Here is a 25,061-nt window from a genome sequence, read left to right as displayed (position 1 = left end):
AACAACCACCACACATGAGATTTGGCCAGAATGAAACAATAAAAGTGACAGGACATAATCTGTGCAGAACATTCCTCATTGTTACATTCATTCTGACAAGTGATTTTGATAAAGCCTGGATTTGTAATATGGACAATTTATTTTGTGCTTGTTTCAGACTGGAATTTGATTACTACTGTGTGGGAGTGCCCTCAGGTCTTCATCCACTGAAGATGCAGCTAAGGTTCACTTCCCTCATTGTGTGAAACCAAAACCTTTAATGGCCTGTAACATTCACAGGGAGAAAAAGGTAGCTAACTATACGCACATGCTGTAAACTGCATGGAATCACTCAGCCAGCCCCTTTCCACAGAAGAGGGCTGACCAAGTCTATGCAGCCACAAAGCCACCCTCACTGACTTCCACCCTCACTAAATTTGTCAGTGCATGACTGCTTAGCCCCATTAGTAATAGTATTATTCTGCATGTCCATTATATGCTGTTTCATTTTCCAGGCTTGCCATTCTTCCAGTTTGTTTCCCTCTTTGAGACAGACCTCAACTTCTACTTAGATAGCTGCCAGAGCCAGGGCAAGATACATGTTTGCATATGATTCATGAGGAGCAAGAATAGGTGATTGCATGGGCTGGTCAGCAAAGCTACAGCTTTTCACCCAGTCCTTGTAGCAGCTCTGCCAGAAGGATGTTCTCATATCCAGGTCTTCATCAAAGATAAATGAGGAAAATCCAGGGACAACAAAGGAACAGCATCCATGAATACCAGTGAGATAACAGCCTGGACTGCACTCAAGGACCAATTTTATTGGAATGAATCCCTAAAGATACAGTGTGTTCCACCAGCTTCTCATCAAAGTATACAGCTTTCCCAATCTTCCTTTGTAACACAACAGGGTAGAACAAAATTTGCAAATGACTACTTCTCTTACTATGTGAATGGAAAGCAATGTCCTTCTTAGCTCTTGATCATAATGCTTTATTATATTCAGAGTACACATTTCTTTCCTTTCTTCCTTAATGCTAAACAAGCCATATATATACAAGGTCTCCATCTCTACAGATCCACGAATCCTTGCTGTTGTGTCTGTTCAGCTCTTTCCTAGGGTCCCGATGAAGCACAGTTTAACCATGGGTGTAATCTCATTCAGATGAGGAATGGAAGACCGTGGGAGCATCGTTTTGTTACTTACTTCATAGAAGCCACGGACCAGGGCCTCTGTTTGCTGAACCACTCCTCGTTCCACTCGCCACTTAACCATCCTCTCGATGTACTCTTTTTTGTTCTTTTCTGTCACTGCTGTATTTGCCCCTCCAGATTTCAACTCTCTCTCTGTCACCTGCAGAACAAAGATAAACAGTGGTGTAGCAATGTATGGATCATATTGTGTTTTAAGCTCAAGGCTATCTAAGCAACGGTACAGGAAACAACAGGCAAGGATGGACAGTCTTGGAATAGGCAGACTGCTCCACTAACTGGAAGAGATATCTACTTGTGTCTTAGGCAACAAGCATTACCCTTCCCCAAGTGCTAGTAAAAGTGTTTACTCAGAAATTCCAATAGCCAAAGAAACTATCATAAAATGAATACTCCCAGTACACTACCTAAAACAAGACCTGTACAGTAGCCTTGCACAGAAAACAAATAGTCACTGTGAGATTCAGATTTTTGTATCAGCCATCCAAACCTGAGAAGTGTTTGTACTGTAAATAATTTTTTTTTAAATCAAGAGCTAAAGCATTTCTTTGCATTCTAATGGTTAATTTAATTGGCTTGGGTTACTAAGACTTGAGATTGAGAAGGGATTTAAGGAATCAATCTGGATTCCATTCAGCAAGCACATACTCCTTCTCCCATGAGACAGAAAATAATATTTATCTTCCAATTAGTTTCACATTCAATTCAGTGGGTTTAAAAGGAAGAATGTTTTGGTCTCCTCTTCAGTTTTCTGCTGCTATAACAATGATGTCTAGCACAGATAGTAAATGGAGCTGCACAAATACATATTCATTATTAGTATTATTTATATTATTATCTATTTATTAGCCCAACAGACAGCACAGACAGTATTTAGGTCACTTTACTTGAGGGACCTGTTATAATATTATGAATTAAGGAAACATTGAATGAGTCATCTAATCTGCAGCTTTGTTGAGAAACAGCAAGAACAAGTAAGGTTGGATGGAATGAGTCAGGAATTCTTAGCTGGTTCAGGTTAAATTCCCAAATGTAAATCACTGCATCACCATTATACAAGCAATGCTGCATTATCCAGAGGATAAGACTCTGGCCCAGCTGCCATGTTGTATTCTTCAAGGCTGCGTGGCAGTAAGATACATCTGGAAAACCAAAGACTAAACGTTGTCCGGCTTTAAGCACAGCTGTAAGTCCAGATGTTCTAAGTCTCCTGCAAGATCTCCCACAAACATCTAGACAAGCTGGTCATTTCTTCAACTTCTCATTATCCATATGAATTCAAATACAAGTAGTTCCCTATAACTGGAGGCCTGCAATCAGTGTTCCTATTTTTCCTTTCTTGTTCACAGAAGTATTAACCACAGCTGTGAGCTAGAATTCAGAATCAGGTTTCAGAGTAGCAAGGAGACATTTCAAACAATCTAGCTCATCCCTTTTACCTGACTGGAGCAATAGCCAGGGCTCAAGTCAGGCTGTATCCCTATACAGAGTTCAGAGATAGGCCTAAAAGAACACTTTCTACTAGGTAAAAGCATGAGAAACTACTTTGAGTCACAAGTAACTGACACCTCTCTGTGTCTTATAAGTGAAATTCTCAAATTAGCATTCAGTCCCCACCAGTAAAAATGTGCCATGCTCGATTTGACATCGTATCTTTGCTATTACAGGAATGTTCTGGGTTCCAGTATGCAAGAAGGCTGTAATTCATTCTAATTAAGAAAGTCCAAGAAAAACGATTTGGCCTGGAAGGCTTAAAAGCTCAATACACATCAGAGATGAGACAAGAGAGAAAAAATGACAGAAGCAGTGACTGGTCCAGAGTAAAGTCATTGTGGAAGCAGACAAAAGGCTTGTGACCCATCTACCATACAGCTTCTCAAAGAGTCAGTATTTCTTGTTTCCCTTACCCAGCCTTGGAAATCCAGCTTCCCAAATATTAGCAGAGCTCCCACTGTGATGTACACTTGCACGTGTATCCAGCAAAGCAATGCTCAGATGGCATTTAAGTGCTCAGATACTCTTGGCATGCAAGAATTTCCAACTGGGATCCATCTGTGAGCATAAAATGTGACTGAGATTTCTTTGTTATTTTGCTGTTAGCACTTAGCAAACTTTAGAAGGGGGAAATTCTCACTTTCCCTTTGGACTCTTGGAATCTGACAGTTGGAATTCACAGTGAGAACCATTTTTTAACTCATCATTAGTTCTAGCAAGGTTAGTGTCTAGTACATATGAAATAAAGTACTAGACAACATGTGAACTGGAATCAAAATCTGGCTTTTAGTGTTCTTTTGCTTTCATACCACAGCATCTACAACAGATTATGATTTTTTTCTATTCTCTTTGGAGTGCCATCTTCCCCAACAGACTCCTATCTAATTGTCTAGCTCTTTCCTTTGGGGAAAGTATAACAAGTAATTAGTGTGCCAAATGTTACCTTCAGATGCATCAGGGCAACTCAGGTTGAGATTCTTATTCAACTTTATAGTCTTCCAATGTAAATATAAACTTGTCTCATCTGTCTCTGTGAGTAGGTCTGTGTGTTTCTCTCTGTCTTTTTGTATTAGTCTTATGTGGCCATACCTTCCAGGGAAACCGCTGTACTGTCAGTTCAATGTCATATAAGCTCTCAGCTCCAAGCCCATGAAAAAACCCTGCATCTGAGTCTGGGAAAAACAGTGTTATTGTTCCTACAGAGGCTTCCTACATCAATTCTTTGGCCCCATCCTTTTCATTTCATCTACCCTTAACTCTGCTCATCCTTAGCGACCTTGTACTATATGCAGACTAAATTCAGTTTTGAATATGCCCCCTGAAGCCTTGCTTGCTTTCTGTTACTTTCTAGCTTATAGCTGAGCAGCCCTTTTGCAGGGCCAGAATTCCTCCCCTCAGAAACTAGCCTAACTGTCCCCTAGCTCACAGAACTACTCTAGCTTTGTGCAAACTCCTCCTGGCAATCTTATTTTGGAGCAGTAAGAGCCATTCTCTGTATATTCCACCTAATCTCTCTGCTCCCTTTGATGCTGTGTGTCTGTTTCTTACACAAGTTAACTCCATTCCTTGAGTTTCTGCAGTGCTTGGTGAACATGGCTCTTCGGCCTCCCTAGTTTTCAGTTTCACCTTGGAGGTCCTTAATCTTATTCTGAATGTTGCTTTGGGTCTCGTGAAGGTTTTCCAGAGACAGTTATAATCTAGCATGAGTTGCAACAGCAAAGAGCACCAGGCCCTCAGTGCAAGCCAAAGAATCCCAGAGGAGACACCTATTCTGGCTGCCAGACTTAAGTGCTGCACTCTGTTTAAGGCTGTAGTTCCCCAGATCAGTCAGGTTACAATGACAAAGGTAGAGCTGAGTTGTAGAAAGCATAATAAATGGATGTACATACCAAGTTGTTAAGCAGGTGCAAATTAAGTAAAAGATACAGAATCTAACAGCGAGACATTAGACAAAATAATGGTGAGAGCTGCCAGGTCCTACACCACCTGTCAGATGTTTTTCTTCCCTCCTAACCCACATCCTTTCAGTCACATCAGCTTTTAGTTACATTGCTTGCATTCACCGAATGCCACATCTGTGTGAACTACACCCTGGACAGAAGAGCTGCACTCCAGAGAATTCCTCGTGCTCATCAGTGTGTGGCTTAATAGGCCTGCAGGAGGGCTGGTATTTTATATTATATACCCTAAGAATAAACATCTGCCTTGGAACAGGTGGCTTGAAAGAAACAGAAGGTAGGAGAAGAAAATGTTATTGAAAGGCTAAAGGATCTGTTCTGACAGAAAGATGTTCATCATGCCCAACTTTGTCAGCTTCAAATTTTCTTTTCAGATGTTTTGCATAGCTGTGCTCACCTGTCCAAACACCTCCTCGTTCACTGTGAAGGTTAAATCCAGGATATCTGTGATGTTGTTATCCTTCATCCACTGCAAGCTCTGATGGAACTCTTCATCCAGGTACTCTAAGTCACTTAAATCACATGGTCTGATTGAAAGACAAGAAAAAAAGATATGATCCCATGACTACTGGCAGGATGACTTATTACTAAGTATGTGAACAAATTTATGTTGAAGATCCAACATAAAGGTGATGTTCATTTAGTTTTGTTAACATCAAAGCCTGTTACAAGACCCTCTTGAAGCAGTTGTGCAACTATCTGTTTTGCATAGCTAGGCTCAAAGCCAAATCTGTTGGCTGCCTGCATTATTTGCTGTCAGAAGACACCCCTGGGGCTTGATTTTATGTGATTCTTCAGGATGCCCTGCACTACAGAGCACAAGCTTACCTTCAGCTCTACCATGCTGTGCCTGGCTGCTTCCATGTACCTATCCTCCTCAAAGTGAGCTCACAGGACTGACATAAGGCAGATCAGGCAGCCTAAATTTCTGCAAATTAGGAGCTGTCCTTATTTGCTGAAAGGACAGGTGGATGTTATGACCAGCCTGCTTTCAAACTCCCTAAAGGGGCAATAAAGATGCAGGGAGCAGTTTAGGTTTCAGGCTGCTTCCAGACTAGATCAGGTACAATTGAGATATGAGCATTTGGAACCCAGCAATACTCATTGTTAAAAAAAACCACAACAAAACCCAACATGATAAAGAACTCATTATCATTGTGGATTTGGAATCATCTTAATTGATAAACTATTTCAGCTAAACTTTATTCTACTCTTTGTCATTCAATTGCAGTACTGACATAATACTTATTATTAAGTAATTTTATTATTGCTGTAAATTTTACATACTTTGTCTTACTTCAGTCTATTAATTAAAGAGGGACAGATTGTCAATCAAATATAAACTAGAAATTGAAAGCAATCTATTACTGGTAGCTTCTGCTTACTAATATAAAAGACAGTAGAAGACCAAAAAGAAACATTCACCGTTTGTATCTACACTAGCATTCCTAATTAACCCCAGTTGTGTTTTAGAATGAAAACCTACTCCACCAGTGAGGCATGACAAATTATGTATTTTTTCTTAATATGACCTCCCTCCTTTTTTTGTTGTTATTTTGTTTCGTTCCATCAAAGATGCTTTTCAGTTTTCCACATGGTTGAAGTTCTGTAAGTTTTCCTCAGTAAACTTGGGAATTATGGGTCAGTACTTTCAAATGTGTGTTCCTAAATGTCATACTTATTATTCATTTTTATCAACCTAGTATTTATGACTGGCAAATTCTTGGAGAAAGTAAAGAAAAATTAAAATGTGTTCATTTTCTTCAATCACAGACCAACCAATCAACATCAGAAAGAACTTGAAGGTCAGGGCGCTCAAAGCAACTCCCCAAGGGTCTGTGTTTCTGTAGGACTCACTGTGGGATCACTGTTTCTGCATGGTTGCATGCTTATACTTACAGCCTTAGTAGTGCTTTGTAGAACGGCCTTGTGAAGAAAGCATCAAGAAGGTACTGATGAATGAGAGCAAGGCCAAGAATACGACCGCTGAACCTGAACCTGTGATATAAAAACACAGAGTAAATGAAGTGTACCTCAAGACTATCAATACAGAAACTTACACAGGTAGCAACTGGTTTTCTTCTTTTGTTTCTGACTTAGTTTTTCCACATTTATTAATTGATTTCTTTTTTTCTGAGCAGATACTTAATGCCACCCCTCCCATGGCTGATTAATAATGGATCTCTTCTTGATCCATCTCCTACAGTGCCTATACCTGCAGCTGGTATGTTATGTGCTCTCCTGTGCCAAACCAATAAACACTCACCTTCTGTGAGCTTTAGTTGAATGCTCTGATACAGACTGACTCCATCAAGCATAATATTTAGCCTGTGAAATACTGTAATATTCCACCTCACCAGAAAACATGCTATCTCAAAAGAGCAGCAAAGGATATTGGGAGAATCAGTGTATCCAGTTTCTGACTAGTTAAAACCCTGTCCAAGGTGGGGCTTTAAAGTACTTTAAAAGGGTAGCGAGTTGACTTCATAGGGGAAAACTGAAGTTCAAGTAAGCTAACTGTTGTGACCAAGGACAGATTAAAATCAGTATCTAAAGCTCAGGCACACTGTCCCCAGACCACTTTCTTAATGCTGATGCTCAGCTGTCTTCAGCATTTACATTTTCTGTGTTTTTTTCTGTTTTCTAAGAAAAACAACCACTAGTTCCACAGCAAGTACACTCAAATAGTGCCTTGCCCATTACAGTCTTCAACTTGTGATGATAAGCTGCTAAATTTTTCTTTCTATGATTTCTTCTATGAGTTAGATAATTTTCCATCAAATCTACTTTTAAATCAATAATCTCAGACAAATACAGAATTGGTGTGAGGTCAAATGAGTTTGATTTTTGTAAAAACAATCTCCAACACCCGTTCAAAACTTTTTTATTTTTAGAAAAGGAGCAGAAAAAAATTCCAACATCCCAAATGTGAGTATTCCAAGCCTGAGCTGACTGACATCACAGCAAAGTTTTATTGCACAAAAGATGAGAAACAGATCTAAAATCCAAGAAACCATTTCTTCCACTACAGGAACCAGTGCAAAGACCTCTCCTGCACATGAATGAAACATGAGTCTCATTGTAATAAAAGTGACACAAGATATCCGTTCAGTCAACTTTATGCTCTTGGGACAGAACAACAAGTGCTTAGTATGTCAAATGGGGCAACAAATAGCATGCTGTGGGCCCAATTAGCATTTACATCACCACAGGAGCTGCCTCTGGGTCCCCTGCATCCAAAAAAGGTGCTTATGATATGCAGCTGACTGGCAACAGAAGAGTGATTATATTACCCCCTTACAGCTGTTTCCACAGCAGCAACAAAAGGCAGCTGTTGGGTCTAGTTAGGACCTGCTTCACTTCACTTATGCTCTGGTGCAATGTTTCCAGCAAAAACCAAGGGAAAGAGGGGGAGCTGACACAATGAAAGCACAGTGGAAGCCAGACAGCTCAAATCCCAGAAATGCTGAGCCTATAATCCATCAGTTTTATAGCACCTTCAGGATCCATAATCAAGTCTGTTTGTCCTAAATAACACATTGGCTTTTTTGGTTTTGTTCCTCACCCTCATCCATCCCTGTGTATTGAAAGCAAACACTGAAAATACAGTGAGCACTGGGGTGTTCCTCACTGCAATGCTCAGCCCGTGGCTACTCAGCTGTGCAGGATGGGACAGGCAGCAGCCATCTGGAATGAAGTAAAGCTGAAAGTAAACTGCCAAGAAAGATGTGGGAAGGCTGCTTCTCCTAAGAAACTTCTTGAATGTGTGAACAGCATTCCTTTCCTCCTTGCTGGTTACATCACTTCTACACCTCTGCATGGCTTGGAGGGCATTCATGCAAAGCTGACATGAAACGGCAGCGTACCAAGACCAAGGTGTTTACAACCGCGAGCACATGTTACGGTGGCCGTTAATGGTGAGTTTAATTTGAGTCAGTGCCTGATGGCAGAACTGTATCAAACCATCCAAAAGTCAGGAGTAGCATTTTTGTGTGAAAGGACCAAGCCTGGTGGGTCAGCCTAAGCAAACATGGGCAGAACAACTCTGGGTTGTGTGGTTCATCAGTCTGGCCTTGCACTTTCAGCTCTCAGGAACACACCAGATCTTACTCAAACAGGGGGTATGACCATAGCCCCACAGTCCCAGCCCTTGCAACGGTACTCTGTATGAAAACAAGTCCAGTACTAGCTGATTTAGATAAGGGAGATGACACTCCTGGTGCCTATCAATACAATGGATAAAAAAGCTACCAGCAGCTAGCTCCATATCACCCCAGTAGACACATCGCTTCATGTCCAAAGCATGTGAGCTCTCCAACTCACAGACCCTTCTGCCCTTGCAAAAAGCTCTGGTATCTCTGCAAAGACTTGCTATACTTGACTCTGTGATCTGAAGAGCAGTGTATGACAAGGTCCTCTGGCCTCTTGCCCAGGTTGGACAGGGCCTGGGACCAAAGGTGACACTTCTGTGGTCCAGCAGTGCACTGAGAAACATTGATCATGGCAAGTCAACAGATACCTGAGAAACATGGACCATGGTAAAGTCAGTGGATACCTATCAAAAGGGAAGCATCTGCTGCTGTTCTCAGAGAACAATACAGTCTATCTGGGTGTGTGTCCATACAGTCCATCAAGCTGCCACTACAATAAGCCAAGCACAACAGTCCAACTTAAACTATACTGAAACTGACAAAAAAGCAAGAAGGAACAAACTGCCCTCCTTACAAAAGCCAGTTAAAACAAAACCAGACTCCTGTGTTTATTTCTTCCTGAAGGATTTAGAGCATGGGTGAGATTTATAAGTGGCTGAGACAGTCCCTTCAGAACAAAACAAGTTTTCTTGACAGAATAAGCAGCACAAAAGTAAATCCTGGCTAGAGGGCACATACCTTTCTTTAAACCTGACTTACATTTATCTTTCCAAGGAAATGTAAAATGCTTGTTTGGTTTATTTCTAGCAGAAAAGCTAGTTTGGGAGAGCTGGGGAATGCAAGGTCTTGCTCTGGCCTTTTCTTTCAACACCCTTCCTTTTTGGAGAAAATGATTGAGTCTGAGTAATGTACTCCGGCAGAGAGGGGAAATGCAGGAAGGAGTTAATGAACAGGAAATGGTGGAATGAGAGACAGAATTAATGAGCATTAGAGTTGCTCTGGTTTGACTGCCTATTGACACCATTTGTCCACTCAAAAAGGACATTGTGTGCACCTGCTTTCTGGCTTTTAACAACACTACTCTTTGACCCATTTGCAGAAGTTTCCACAGTACCCAGCTAACTCCTTTTCCTTCTGGAGGCTTCAGGTGCCCCTGAAACAGCCTGTTTCACAACAGCCTGTTGCAAAATAACAGGTTCGTTCCCCTCAGTGGGACTCTCTTACTCTGCATACTTCCTGAATGCCTGTATACTGAGGGAGAGACAAATCCATATGCTATAGCAGTGACTGGGCAATAAATTTTCCTGCAATTGCACCTGGGTCACAGGAGATTTAATTTACTCCAGTTGTTATCACATAGCACCAGAGCAAGACAGGACCCATAATGACACTTTGTTACAGGGCTCTCTCAACTGGCTGGATGAATGCAGCTCTACTTCATATGACAGTTTTAGCTTGGATTCAGAAGGATAATGATGTACCTTGAAAAAATTGTAATCCATGTGTAAAGAGGAAGAACGGTTTTTATCATTCTGTTGGGGATGCTTTGGGAACCATACCTTGTGGGCTAAATTGGGTATGGTATGAAAACTTTGAATCCTAAATAGAGGAAGCACCTAATGGGATTAAAAAGATTGAAAATCTTGCAAGCCTTATCTCACTCAAACACATTAGCTGTGTTTAAGGGTGCTCTTCTTGATGCAGTAGCTTGTGAAAAAATATTCAAAGAAGGGCTCAAGAGAGATAATATAACATGGTTCACACAAAATTGAAAATGTCACTTTCCTTTCATAAGACTAGTGAAAACTTGCTTTCATCTGAAAGGCAAATTTACACATTCTCTTGCACCAGTTTTAAAGCTTTTGACTGTTTAATCGCGCAGATGAACTTCTGGCCACCTGAAAGACAAACTGAACAAATGAGGCTTCACCGTAGTACAGGGTTTCTGTCCTTGGCAGCTCTTCTGAGGGAGAATGATATTTGTCAGGTGGATGCCTGACAGCTGGACAGCCTATTAGTCCTTTCACAGTGGGTGAGACTGGACCCAATCTCAACCTTTATTAGATACCAGAGAATCTAACAAGAGGAAATATTTACAAAGGCACAGTCACAGAAAAGACTTCACTCCGAACATGCATCTTAATAGACAACAGAGAATTCAGTCATGAAACAGAAATTTGTAGGAAACCAGGCATCATGGATTCAAGACGTTGTGGTACAGCTTGTTTTAAAAGGACAGTTAAATCCACCATTGTTATGAAGACACTCATGAACAACCTGAAGGCCATAAACTGCTGATTAAAGGAACTAAAAATCCATTCTTATAGCCTAAAATTTTGTGATTTGCAATCTTTTGATATGAAGGGGGGATGCAACATGCAGAGGAAAATTCTATGATTTCTGAATTTTGGTGTTATCACCAGCACTAACACTTTACAAATGAAGAACTTTTTTTTTCTTTTTTAATGCAAGAAAGTTCTAAGAATGTGTATTTTGCAAGAAAGCAAACGCCAGACAGTTACGTCAGCTCTGCCTGGACTCATACACTATGAATTTTAAGGTAAACTGTCAGTGTGTTAGGCATATGCACCAGAGGTCTGTGTCTATATGGTGGTAGCACATATCCTTGTACTGGCTCAGTGCAGGACATGACCACATACAGTGTCCTGTATGAGCCACATTTACAGAGAAATAATCTAGGAGTACATCAGACCACCTTTACAAAACCTTGGCAGTGGATCAAATCCACACCTCTATCACCCTTCATTAACAAATGCCTTTCTTTAATTTGGTGTGCATGTTTAACCCCTACCCACACAAATGACAGAACACTTGAACGGAGCAATGCAATGACGTGCAGTGTTCTGCTGTGAGGAGGGTTTGGCCATGCAGGCTGGGATAGCTAACACTGTCCTATCTCACTCGCATCTGCAAACTTTGCAGGCTGCCTCTCTGCCACCGTGTCATTTGGCCTTGTGGCAAGTTTGCTCTGCATATCTGCAGGCTCGGAGGTGGACGCTGTGGCATTCCGGCACGATGCCTCTTCACATCAGGAATCTGATGAGCTCATGTGTCACTAATATGAAAGGAATGGCTCTTACAAAGGCTGTGAGACAGAAGTCCATGAGGTCTCAGCACATTGAAAAGAAAAGGTAGAATAATTGCTAAATTACTCATGGAGAAGAATTCCAATACAAGAAGTAACAAGACTACTATTAGCTCATTTTCTTTTCTTATATCCATCTCTAATAGGAAGAATTCTCAGACAGACCAAGACACACTGTTGGGTCATCTATGCACAGCATCATTCAATGTTGTGTTGAGAACTTATCCCACTCTTCTAACACTGGCATGCCACCTGAGAACTTACTCTAGATCCCCACACATGTTTTTTGAAGGAATGGTAATGACTCACTCAACCAGGTTTTGGTGTTAAACCCTGTGAGTTATGTTCTAAATACCGAAATACTTATCCCATACATGGTCAAAATTCATTACAGGTTTTCACACAGTTACTGAGTTTTTAAGGGGAGTCTCCGTACTTCCTCACTATGTTTATTGCTAATTTGTGCATAAAGTTTCTCCTGAAAAAGGCAAGTAAATACTGATGCCTCAGTAAGATCTTGCCCTACTTTTATTTTCTGGAATAAGTGGAACACAACATTTCTGTTTCTCAAGTACTAAGGAGTAACCACATGAAAAAGATCTATCACATATAGGCAATGGAAATGTGAACTATCCATGTCCTAAATCTCTGGAGCTCATACACCCTAAATTAGCAACTAAACCTCAAACCATTCCTGAAGCTTAATTTACCAGCAACTGAAAACCAAAGAGATAATGAAAACCTTATTGCTTATTTATTTAACCTAATCAGATCCTTCAAGTCTTTTCCTTGTCTCTAACCTAGTTATGTTGCACCTTCACTCAAAAGATCTTTTCATCTTCCTTATATCCTGGCTATCTAAAATGAAGATGGTCTCTCTCTGGAACAAGAAATCTGTGCTATGTGTCATTTTACCAGCAACAAAGAAGTTCCGTGAATGCAGAGTTTTGAAGGAGGAGAGGAGGAGTGTGGCCAAGTGCTGAAGTGGCCATCTCTGCTTGCAGAACTATCAACCTCATAGACCATAATGTGCAATCATCCTTCTCTGGGAGAACTCCTGCATGGCAGCACAAGCATGACTAACCTTCATCAGAAACCAGTCTGCCTGCAGGCTTTAGCTTTTCTTGCTGGTACAATGGATAAAACACACTGACCTGTGAGACTCTTGGCAAACACTCCTCCAATTCTGCCCAGTGCTACAGAGGAGATATAGACTGAGGTATGGACTACTGGCTAGAAGACTACAAGCCTCTACATTTTGTGATTCTCATATCCTAACTGTATTTTTGACTGGCAGATGTCAAAGCAGCTTACAGAGGAGATAATTTGAAAAATGAGAAAACTTAAGTACAAAAGTAAAATGACTTATGTGAAGTTTCTTATCAAGAAAAAAGGTGGTGAAGACAATACAGGAATCACAGTCCTCTGAGTCCCCGGTCCACTTTAGTTGCTTAGTCTATTTGATATTTTTTACTTTCTCATCTTCTATAAAATGATACGTAATTTTGTCCATCAGCTCCAGTTAATGATCAGCTCCTTATGGACCAGTTCAGTCTGATGCATATGGGTTGTTTTTTTCAAGCCAGCAAAAGAGCATTTTCATCAAGAGACTTTGATTTCTCAGTAAAAAATTTTGGAAAGGTTGGTAGTGGACATTTTCAAATCTATGAATTAGTGAAGTTTTATACATCGCATGATTTATGTTTGCTTTCCACAGCTTTGCCATGTTTTGAAACAAACTAGTCAAGCTACAGGGGAAAATCCAGAGATTTAGTCATCTGCCAGACAAGAGGGTCATAAAAGCACAAGCTGAATGACTGCACATTTTCCTTCAATGGCCTACTATGAACACTGAAGCCACAATAATTGGCTTATTTCCAGTCAAAGGAGGCACATCCTTTCCAGCCTGTCTGGGGTATTTAAGCATGAGAGAGACCATAGAGTCCCAGGTAAACACCCAGGACTGTTTACACCACGTAATGAAGCAGGATGCAGATATTGAGCTAACAGCAAACAGGTCACCTGCAGTGCAGAGCTGTGTGGACTTACCCTCCCTGGTCCAGAAGCTGCACACTTGGGTTTGCACTGTGCTGTGATTCAGCCAATGATCCCTGTCTCTCAGGATGAGGTTCCTCAACTGAGTAAATAAACTCAGAAATCTCTGTGCTAACATTCACTCTGTGCTATTAGTTGCTTGACAGTCTGCCTTAAGTATATTGTTTTGCAAACCATCGAATACCTTCAACTTTTATCAACACCACTGCAAACTGACTGCTCCAATCCTCTCCTGGGAACGTGCATAATAGAAGACATGAACTTTTATATTTCTGCTCTGAGGTCTAAGAAAATTTTTGACTTTTCCTTTACAAATCTTGCCAACACAATTAATTCCAGTTTCTACTCTGTCATTTTCCAGAATGGAAGACATAAGTCACAGTGTAAAAAGCTTCCTTCAATCAGCCACAAGATACTGAATGTACAGCTTTGTATTCTTGTTATTAAATGAATTTTTTCTCATAGAGGATGATCAGGCCAGGATTCTTCTCATCCTCCATAAGGTTACTGAGATTTGAAAAATAAGTCTCAAGTTGGGGCAAACTGGCAAACTCAACATTGCCTTTCTCCCTTTAAAAAACATACAGATCAGCTCCAATTAAATTTTTAATATTCCCTTTTTCTAGAATTTAATGTAACACTAAGGTAACATACTTAAATGAAGAATAATTTTCAATGGTCAAATGAAACACTTAACTTTCAAAACATCCCAGGGAGAGGCCTACACAAAGAGAAATGTTTTTTCTACTCAAAAATACCCAAAATGAATTTGGGTGATTTACTGAAAACAATACTGCTCTGAAAGCAGTCTTTCTTTTGATGTATGAATTGTGTTGCTAACAAAAAAGGTTAGCTTGGGAATTTCTGCACCTGCTCTAGTCGACTTTTCTTTATCTTACCAAAGTCGGAATAAAACGTAGTGAGAAACAAGGAGGGGCAATGATGACTGAGCAATACTTCACAGTGACAGCTCAGCCTTGCCATTCCAGTGTGGCTGGAACAGGAGATATGAGGACATTCATCACTCCCTGGGTGTTTTTTGCCACTACAAACATACACACAATCTCTGCCCATCCCGATGGTTCCCTGTAGGCCCACGTGCTCAGGGACAGTGTGTATTTTACCCTTTTCTCCTGTGCCACATGCAAGGTGGAGACACTATGGAGATTTTCATGTGAAGCCTCCCATCTCTGGCCAAATTTAAACTGCAGTGTTGCAAAAGACTAAATGGCCCCTAGCAAGGGGAAAAAAGCATAAATATGACTTTGTAAAAACAGAACAAAACAGAACACCCACCTTTCCCTCAAACCAAACTCTAATTATGGAAGCAGTGTTGGAGAGACTATAAAATTCAGAGAAGGAAAAAGGGGGAGAGATTGTGAGAGACATCTCTTCTTTCAACTCATATAACAGCGCCATTCAGATCCTCAAAGGAACTTGGAAAAAAATTTTCTAGTAAGAGACAGAAAGTCAAGAATAAGGTAAATATAAAGCAGAATCTTTTTTCTTTAAAAAAAAAAAAAGGTTGCTGTACAAGCTCAGTTAAGGAGAATGTTTTTCTTCTCCTTCAGTTTTGGTTTGTCTTTAATTTTCCAGTTCCTCCTGACCCTTAATAATAATTAACCAGCTGTTGAGGTAGGCTCTATGTGATATAGTCATACATCAAACTTAATAGGAAAATAGAAGTTTACTTAAGTACAGAAGGCATTGAGAGAGATCACAGTACAGCAGCAAGAAGGCATTTCAGTAACATACCCTTTTCACATAGTGAAAAGTTCTTATAAAATTATTTCAGCTGCACATTTATTTTAATATGATTTACAATAGTGCTTGAAAACTTCTCATGCAAACATAATTTATGTAAAATAAGATATTGCTAGTAATTAAAATTTATAGTGTAACATAATGTTAAATCCTTTGGTTTTCTATGGTCCATTTCATCTGAGAATTTCAAAGCAGTTCAGAGCATTAGTGTGCATCAAATGGATTTCAAGTCGATTACATACTAGGAAATCTCTTCAGATGGAAACTGAGGCAAAGAGGTAATCATCTAATTTAAAAAAGCAACTGGATGTAGCTGGATGCCCCACTCTGGGGTGCTGTATCTGATCTGATTTTTAAGAGAATGATTTTTCAGTGTTTAGCATAAACAGGCCCTTTCAAGACAGCTGTAAAATTGGTCTCTAAATTTATTCCTCCCCCAAATGTAGGCCCACACAACTGTCCCTTTTGAGCCTAAAACCAAACTCAGAGTTTCTGACTCCCTGACTAAAACACATATTGGGCCATATGTAGGCTGACTGCCACAGCAGTTGAAAAATTAGACAGATTAATGAGTAACTCACACCACATATTCCCCAGAGCTACTTTCAGTCAGTGGAGAGGAGTAATGGCAGTTTGCAGACCTCCTGCTTAGATGCTGTGACTACATTTCTCCACTGTTTCTATAAAGAGCCACGGAATGTGCTAAATCCATCCTATGAGCTGGTCAGCATCTGAATATAACCCATTAGGTCATAAAGCAATTTGTCACTTTCTTTAAAAACACTTTAGTTGAAATAAGTCATTTTCTGTGTAGCAGGATTAATGGAGCTTTGTTTCCTATAGATCTGTCTCTGATGGCCTTACATTACCACACCGCAATAGCTACAGTTCCTCCTACACATCTCTGCTAGCACTTCCCTTATTTTGGAGTATCTCCAGTTTCTCCCTTCTGCCTCCCCTGAGCTTTCACAGCTCTCCCTCACATCCATAAGCAAGATGATATGGTTGGTTCGCAGCCTGTGCCCGTGAAAGACCTGTCAGCTCCTTCATCCCACCTGGCCAGCTGAGAGGACAGAACAGATCCCTGTTGAGCTCACCAGCCCGCCTCACTAAGGCACTCTTCTGTAGATGTAGCCTGACACAAGTTTCATAAAGCTTTTAGCAAATTAGTATCTTTGAGACCTTTACCTTCCTGTCAAACAGGTCTCAAACTTATCAGGAATCTGTCTGATCAGGGCAATTGCACAAGGTACTACTCCTAAGGAAATTGGGTTAAGAAAACCAACCAAACTCTCTAAGCTGAGGTTGCAACATTCTGGGTTCTTCCTGGGTTTACTATAACAAAAAATGGGAAAAACCACACCCTGCATTGTTTGGCATGCTAGAGATGGATTGTGATGGTTATGTGATTTCTCATTTACACAAATAAATAAAAGGGCCGCTCAGGGTTTGGTTGGGGCTATACCCACACAGCACTGTGCAGGCAAAGGGAGCGTGCTCTATCCGTGTGCCAAGCCTGCCATAGCACCTAAAAGCAATCAAGGTGGTGCCAAGCCTGAAGTAACCAGCCCTGATGGGAGACAGTATAATATTTTCTCAGCTCAGTGTTGTGGTAACCATGTCAGCTGGCTTGGAGCACAGGGAAAGCAAGTTCATGTCGGTATGGAGGGTGGGCGCACCCGGCTTCCATCTGCCCGCAGAACACAATGGAGCAATACATGCAAGTCTTCTGTCTGACTCTGTTCAGCAGCACAAACTAGTAAACGAAGAGGGGTATTGGAGGGCAGAAAGAAAAGTTAACTATGGGAACTGAATGAAGAAACTCCTGCCCCAAAGCAGTTCAAATGAACATTCAGTTAATGGAGTTCATTCAGACATTGTAGCCAGGAGTCAACCTACAGCCTCTGGAGACCTGGGCTGCTGGTTTAGACTATATCATCATCTTTGTGGTCTTCGGTAGGGTTCTGCACAAAACCACTTTACTCACAGGTCTTCAACTTTCTATTAAGGTTCTGCTTTATAAATAAATGTATTGATTTTCATATACAGAAAAACAAACAATGCAACAGGACTTTTCTGAGATGGATACAGAATGCTAAGTATGATTAGCAAGCTGTAAATACCTCTAAGATAACTGTAACACTGGGGTACTGCTCTCTGGCTGCATAAATGTCACAGCAAGGTCCACAAATGCCTGACTGTTACAAAAACCCATGCTGTCACTAATTTACTATGAAAACACAGAAAAAGATGTTTCAAGTTATGATCCCTCAGATCTCCAAATGAATGTCTGTGAATAATTCTTTCTGTCTAGGCCATTTGGCCTTTTATGCAGAGAGTGGGCTTCTTTTCACATTTCTGGCTTTGGTTCTACATTTACAAACATGCAATGGACCAAAAATTCAAAAGCAGATGATGTGACATGGATTGCTGGAGCAAGTCAGATAAAAGAACAGCTAAGGGATCTGGTGACAAAAAGTCTGGTGCAGATGACTGTGACACGAGTACAGCGCTGTCTCTCAAAAAAGATATTGTGTATTACATTGTGTAATACATTATCTTATGTATTATCTTATTATGTGTATTACATTATCTTACTGCACTACTCCTTGGGGCAGGACTGCTGTGAAGGAAAACTCTGGTCCACTCAGAAGACATGAAAAAGAGAGATTCGGATTGCCACCTGACAGCAGAGTATGAACACAGTGTCTTGTGAACCAAAAAACAATGGTACTTTTGTTGTCATTGTCAGATGAAGTACTCATAGCAGTGAGGGGAAGTTCATGAGAAAACACTGAGAACTGCTTTATTCTAAGAAGCAGAACTTCTTAAGTGATATTACGAAGATAGCCAAATAATAACATATGAAAATGGCAGCCATGTGAACAATGAAACAGCACAAAAATAATACTCTTCGGGTTTGGTGAAGATGATACAGAAATTATCACAGAAACAAACGTTCAGTTTACCACCTTGCTTAGCTAGAGCTGAGTAGCAAAATAATATGGAAAATGATAGACAAAGTACAGACCTGAGGAAAACCACAGCGTATCACAGAATGAATAGGTAAGTCATTTTATTACAATATGGAATGAATGACACGCAAGGAAAAGATGCCAGCCACTTTCTAGACCTCTTGAAAATGCACCATGAAGGCAGGGAGAGTAACCAGTAAGCCATATGAAAATCTGAGACTACGCAAACTCTGGAACTAGGCATTTTAGTCCCAGAATTTAGAAACATATTTCCTCAGAGTTGATCTACCCAACCAATCTTTTATTATTTACTGACTTTTGGTGAAAAAGAGAGCTACAGTATTCAATCAAACATTAGTAATTCAAATCAGAGACAGAAACCTTTTTCACTTCAGTGAAAAAGTATCTTTGTATATCTGCTAATACCAGTCATCCTGGACCCCAGGGCTTCAATGCTTCAGGAACTCAAAGTCCATCTGCAGTCTTTCAAAGAACTGTTAACAGGGAGGAAAGTGAGAAGCCAATTTGGCAAGTGATTGGGAGTCATTTATTAGTATGTAGGAATTCAGCATTACGGAACTGTACTGAATATCACAGCTCCAACTTTCATAGAATCACAGAATATGCTGAGTTGGAAGGGTCCCACAAGGGTCATCAACTCCAACTCCTGGCCCTGCACAGGACCATCCCCTAGAGTCACACCACGTGCTCGAGAGCATTGTCCTAATGCTTCTTGAACTCTGCCAGGCTTGGTGCTGTGACCAGTTCCCTGCGGAGCCTGTTCCAGTGCCTAACCACTCTCTGGGTGAAGGGCCTTTTCCTAATATCCAACCTAAACCTCTCCTGACACAGCTTCATGACATTCTCTTGGATTCTGGTCACCAGAAGAAGAGAGAGAAGAGATCGGTGCCTGCCCCTCAGCTTCACCTTGTGAGGAAGCTGTAGACTGCAATGAGGTCCCCCCTCAGTCTCCTCTTCTCCAGGCTGAACAGACCGAGTGACCTCAGCTGCATGAGGTTGTGACAGAAACATTTAATATTCCCCACCACTCTATCTCCCAGCAAATTGAGCAAAACTTGAGAAGGATTCTTCAGTGGCTCACCCTATTTCAGTTGTTCAAAACACCTGACCAAGTGCAAAGACACGAATGTTATTTTTGGGAAAAGCTGTACTCTTTTCACTGAAATAATAGATATAGTTGGCACAATATTTTGCACACTTACTTGAAGAAGAGCAAACTACCTTAAGTGGGGTGTATTTTAGAAGATTTTTTCAAATATCAGGTAAAAAGCTAGATAGAGTACCCAGATCAGACAGAATGGCTCACTACTGGCATGGATTAAAAGCAGCTCTTCTGGCTACGAGCTTCAGGTACATCCTGTACCATGCAGATAAAAACGTGTATCACCAAATGTATTTGGTCTAGAGAGTTGTAACAGTGTCCTTTCAGATAAATGGGGATTTAAAATATTTTTTTAACTTTAAAAGTGTATGATATCTTATATTTTGTGTGTTCAGCATGCACATATGTTAACTGAAGGAAAAAGTCTTATTCAATGGAAGCTTGCAGGAAAGGTGTTAAATCTCAGTTTCTCTATAAATGAGAAATATTTTCCAGTCATTATGTCTCTTTCATAACTTGGCATACATACAACTACTCTGTGCTTTGATGTGCTCATTTTGGACTCAGAATGCTGTTTGTACAAAGGGCAAAGCATGAAATAAGCCATTAAAAGGGGCAGAACAGTAACTTTTAGGCTGGGGGAAAAAGAGCAGTGTATTTCTCAGTTCTGCCAATATGAACAAAACTTCACATCTTTGCATTTTGTTGTATTTATCTCACGCTCACCACTGTTCTCTTAAGAAAGAGAAAATGTAAAATAATTTTGAGGGAATTTTTTTGCTAGTCCTGCTTCTTAATATAGCCATTCTTGCAGAAATACATGTCAAGGATAGATTTCACACAAATGATAAGCCCCCAAGCACCAAAAAGCATACAGTTGAAGAAATCTGCAAATCTAAACCAATTGCGATTGTGTGGTTTTCATGACTGACATCAGACTTCAAGCTTTGAAAAGACTATGAATATTAATTTTCTGTGACCCTGGAACTCTCAAGCTGTTTCATCTGTGTTAACTGGCGCTTCATAACAGATTTGAGAACTGGAAGATAATCTTTATTTTTTGTATGTTAGAGCGAGGAGGCTCTGCTGGAATCACATCAACAAGTAAATCTGAGAAACAGAAGTTTTAGCACTGATTTTGATGAGAATGAAGTTGGAGAAAGACTGAGAAAATCATAAAACCCCATTCCTCGTGAACAAACAATGTCAAGCACCTTAGTACAGTGCCATTGGAGAAGTTAGCCTACAAAGCCTTTATGGGAGAGTCTTACTCTGAGTTTTAAAAAGCTTGGTCCAAATCCTGTGCTGGCTGCACAGACTTCTGAATACAGTACTGCAGGGTTATACATGAACAACTGAGATCAGTCACATAGATAAGCATAACAACATTTAGAATGTCTAGATATCTATAACTCAATCATGAAACCTATTGGGCTAATTATAAAATGCTGGTCTCAGCCAATTATTTCCATAACAGGTTCAAGAAATATTTCCAAGTACTCACTGGATTGCTTATCTTTCCCTTGGGTTCTGCAATCTTGCCCTATTTACAATACTTTATGTGCAAATCTCTTCATTCATAGCATTTATTTCTTTCTGTAGGACAAAAGACTTATCTTTCTTAAAAAAAGAAAACCAAAAATGCCCAAAGGCCAAATAACATTTGTATGCAAGAAGCCAATATGTGTAGATGGAGAAATATCCCAACTGTCTAACTGTTGCTGATTTCTGAGTTAAATGCTAACTGCCAGAGAAAAACATACTAGGTGACTTTCTGCTGTTCTATAAGCCCAGGACACATTTAAAAATCTGCCCCTTTCATGCTGAAACCTCTCAATGCACAGAAGGACAAAATGAAGGGATCAAACAAACTATATATATTTTTTGCAGCAGAATTTATCACTTTAAGAAAATTGCAGCTGAACTCTTTGCAATGACAGTGTTTATAACACATAAGAGTAAGGGCCTATTTCAACCACTGCTGAGATAACATGGCAACACCATTTCTGGAGACAGAGGCCTGCATTCAGTTTGCTCACAATGTGGGCAGAATGATCTTAGGTTTGTGCCAGCCTAAGTGGTCCTCTGCCCTGAAATCAAAATACATCTCCACAAATAACGGCCTCCTAAATCAAAAGTTTACCCATGCAGTCTGGTAAGATGAACAAAGGTCAGAACATATTTCTTCTTGAAAACTGGGAAGGCACCACATGTCTAATGAACAGGATTGTAGCGGGAGGTGGACAAGCTGTAAGAACTAAGCAGCTCTCTTCCTGCTCATGTCAGTAGAGAAACACTCTAATGCAAGGATCATTGTTAGCATAATGCTCCACTGCTGGAAGTGATAATACCAAAAAAATCCCAACAATTCAGAGACCATGCTAGTCCTAAGAAACATTCTTTTTTCTCCTTCAACCTTAAAAGACATGACAGTAGAACTGTTCTTTATCTCCTGCCCACTGCAAGCCAAGTATAGGAGGATCTGTTTACAAGAATAGAGGGACATGTACTATTTGCAATTTAAAAAGGGCCTGAACTGTCTTCCATTTTAAAAAAGGAGCTCCGAAAGAAGTCAGTGAGGTTGACAAAGAAAAACATCATAGGAACAAAACCACGTGGCAGTGCTTCTTTGACACAATGAAATCCCACAAGGGATCAAACGATGCCCAGGGCTTGCAGCCCATGCTTAGCTGAACCACATCTGAAACTATCAAAGTGAAAACAACTCCCAAAGATAGACAGATCTGGAGGCAGATAGAAAAAATGAGGAGAACAAAATATGCTTTCAGAATTTTTGATAAAGAAACAAGATCGGCAATTTGTCTGTTTGCACATATACTTGGTGAGGCAAAGTACCTGCTCACTCTGCTGGCCTTGCCCCATACAAACAGGGACAGTCTGTCAGGGAAGAAAAGGTAAGCTGCTTTCACTGGACCTCTTTTTAAGGCCTGTGGTAGGTACAGAGAACAATATATAGCTTCCAAGCACAATGCTTCTTGATGTACAGAAAGACCATACTTACTATTCTTAGAAAGGGACCAAGGACATGAGGTCTGCATTAAGCAGAGCTCTTTTTCCTGTCCTTTTCACATTCACACAGAAGTACACAGACATTAAATCCCAAGTAATGTGAGCAGGACATTTTAATAGCAGTACCTTTTACAACTCCTTTTTCAGAGCTTGCTCTTGTATTTACACTTACTCCCTCTCTTCCTTTTCACAAACTACTTTCCACTTCTTCCCAATAGAAGCAATATTTACAGGTAGTCTAGTCCAAACCGGCAGCTTTTGTTTTGCTTTTCCACTTTTTTAATGCTCTAAAATGATTGTTCAAGTCTGAATAAAACGTTCTTACCATTCCAGGTGATTTTCAACAAAGGCAGACATGGGGCTGATCTGTACAGTGTAAGTGTCATTGGCTGAATACTCAAACAGCCCATAATAAGGATTGAAGAGCTCCTGAGACAGAAGGAAGAAGAATTCTCGGGAGGGGCCACTGTAGTCCAACCTGGAAAGGAAAAGATAGAAAAGATAAAATGAGGCTCCTTACCATTTCAGTGAATTTCCTGGGTTTGCCTACACTGGTTGCTGTCTTAGCACAGCAGCCTGTACAGTCAAGTGTTTCTAACATGGTGTATCTCTCCTCTTAAAGCTTGATCCTGAGTCCTGAACAAGTCGTGATGCTGAAATTTCACCAATATCCAGGTTGACTTGGGAGGAATCATAACTGGGACACATCCCTTAGTTTGTTTTCCTTTGTTCCAAAGGCTTAACAATTGAAGGTACAAAGCTCAGCCTTGCCTCAGCTGTGTGGCTAGCAGGGGACTAGATTTTTTGTGACAGGGTTTGAACTGCCTATGAACACTTGGGTTCACAGAGCAAACAGCCTGGACTGAAGCAGAAATTGCTCTTACTCTCCCACGTGCAGATGTAGCAAAATCTAGCCCCAAGGATGCTTTCTTAGCTATAGGTATACGTGTATGCTGAGCAAGACCAAGTCCCCACAGAACTGTGTCTCAAGATAAAATGATGATTCCTGAGTTGTTCTGTCCAAGCTCTTCTTTTCTGATATTTTCATGTGGTACACCTTCAGCTGTGCTTTGCTGTTGCATGAATTTGCTCTGCAGAGAGTCACCTTTTTTCCTTTTATTTTTTAAACTCCACTTTTAGATCAAGCTGTTTCCAATTACGTGAACTTGGGGAAAAAAAAAGCAAAACAAGACAAAGTTTCATGAATGCATAGTGCATTAAACCCATCTGTGATGTATTTATTAAAAACAGGTCATTCTCTAATACTGGTATGTAGGTTTTTCAGTCTAAAATAAACCTACAAGTAGCAACATGAAGAAATGATTTGTAGCCACATGTCATGTGCTGAAAGATTTTCTGAGGTGGACACTACTGCTTCTACTTAACAAATGTAAAGTAAGTGGAAAGCTCTGCAGCTGGATCAGAATGCTCTGTACTGTTTGAAGTTACAGAAACCTAGGTGCAAGGGGTTGAATGACTGACTTGTGCAACCAGAAAGATGATAAAGGGCAGGCAGGCCCATCCTCCTCTGTTTTACATCTGGAGATTCAGTACTTCTCTTTTTGAGGAGCTTTAGCTCCAGTATCATGTGGTGAGACTAAAGCCATAACAGCAAAAAAGGACGGTAATAAGCCCACATGACCCACTAGTGCCACCCATGGAACAGATCCGGTTCAGTGGACATCAAAATACTGGGCAAAGCCTTATGATGTTTGGAGCAAAGAAGTACAAGCAACACCTGTCTATATTAAAAAATCTTCAAGAGGAGACCAGGTATTGCATTTCTGGGCAACACATTAACTCATCGTAAAGCCTTCATTTTCAATGTCCTTTTAGCTTTGAAAGATGTGGGAAGCTGTGGCCATACAGCATCACATGGCCATACAGCATCAACTCCTCTTTTCAGTAGGGAATTGGTATCTTGGAGTCCCTCCAGCAGAATGTATATTAGCACTAAGCAGCAGAAACCCTGGAGGAATGTATCTTCAGATGTAAATGAAACAGTGAAGAATGACTGAATTTGCAAATCAAATGGGTTTTTAATTTCTCCTGAGGACACCATGCCACACACAGTAAAAGTTATTAGAGATGTGGGGTAAACATGACTTTGGCCAGTGTTAGCATAGTAGAACACTATTTCGAAAACACACACTCAGGTGTGCTACGTGTTTATGCTTTACTTGCAAGCCAGAGGCAAAAACAGCTGTGGAAGAC

General features: G+C 40.4%; 1 protein-coding gene across 10 annotated transcripts in view; it reads right to left on the bottom strand.

The window, feature by feature from the left end:
* Positions 1 to 25,061, bottom strand: part of HECW1 (HECT, C2 and WW domain containing E3 ubiquitin protein ligase 1) — a 261,005-nt gene that overhangs the window by 15,102 nt on the left and 220,842 nt on the right. For all 10 annotated transcript variants that reach the window (XR_010433682.1, XM_064668439.1, XM_064668418.1 and 7 more), the window contains 4 exons: positions 23,173 to 23,325; positions 6,543 to 6,641; positions 5,041 to 5,170; positions 1,187 to 1,333 (listed from right to left, as the gene is read on the bottom strand). Coding sequence is in view for 9 of the 10 variants with exons in the window: in XM_064668439.1 (XP_064524509.1) it covers positions 1,187 to 1,333; positions 5,041 to 5,170; positions 6,543 to 6,641; positions 23,173 to 23,325 (529 nt within the window). In the remaining variant the exon portion in view is untranslated. The remainder of the gene's footprint in view (positions 1 to 1,186; positions 1,334 to 5,040; positions 5,171 to 6,542; positions 6,642 to 23,172; positions 23,326 to 25,061) is intronic.

This window comes from Pseudopipra pipra, chromosome 1, assembly GCF_036250125.1.
Source record: "Pseudopipra pipra isolate bDixPip1 chromosome 1, bDixPip1.hap1, whole genome shotgun sequence".
Classification (NCBI taxonomy): domain Eukaryota; kingdom Metazoa; phylum Chordata; class Aves; order Passeriformes; family Pipridae; genus Pseudopipra; species Pseudopipra pipra.
This window is presented reverse-complemented; position numbering and strand designations above follow the sequence as displayed.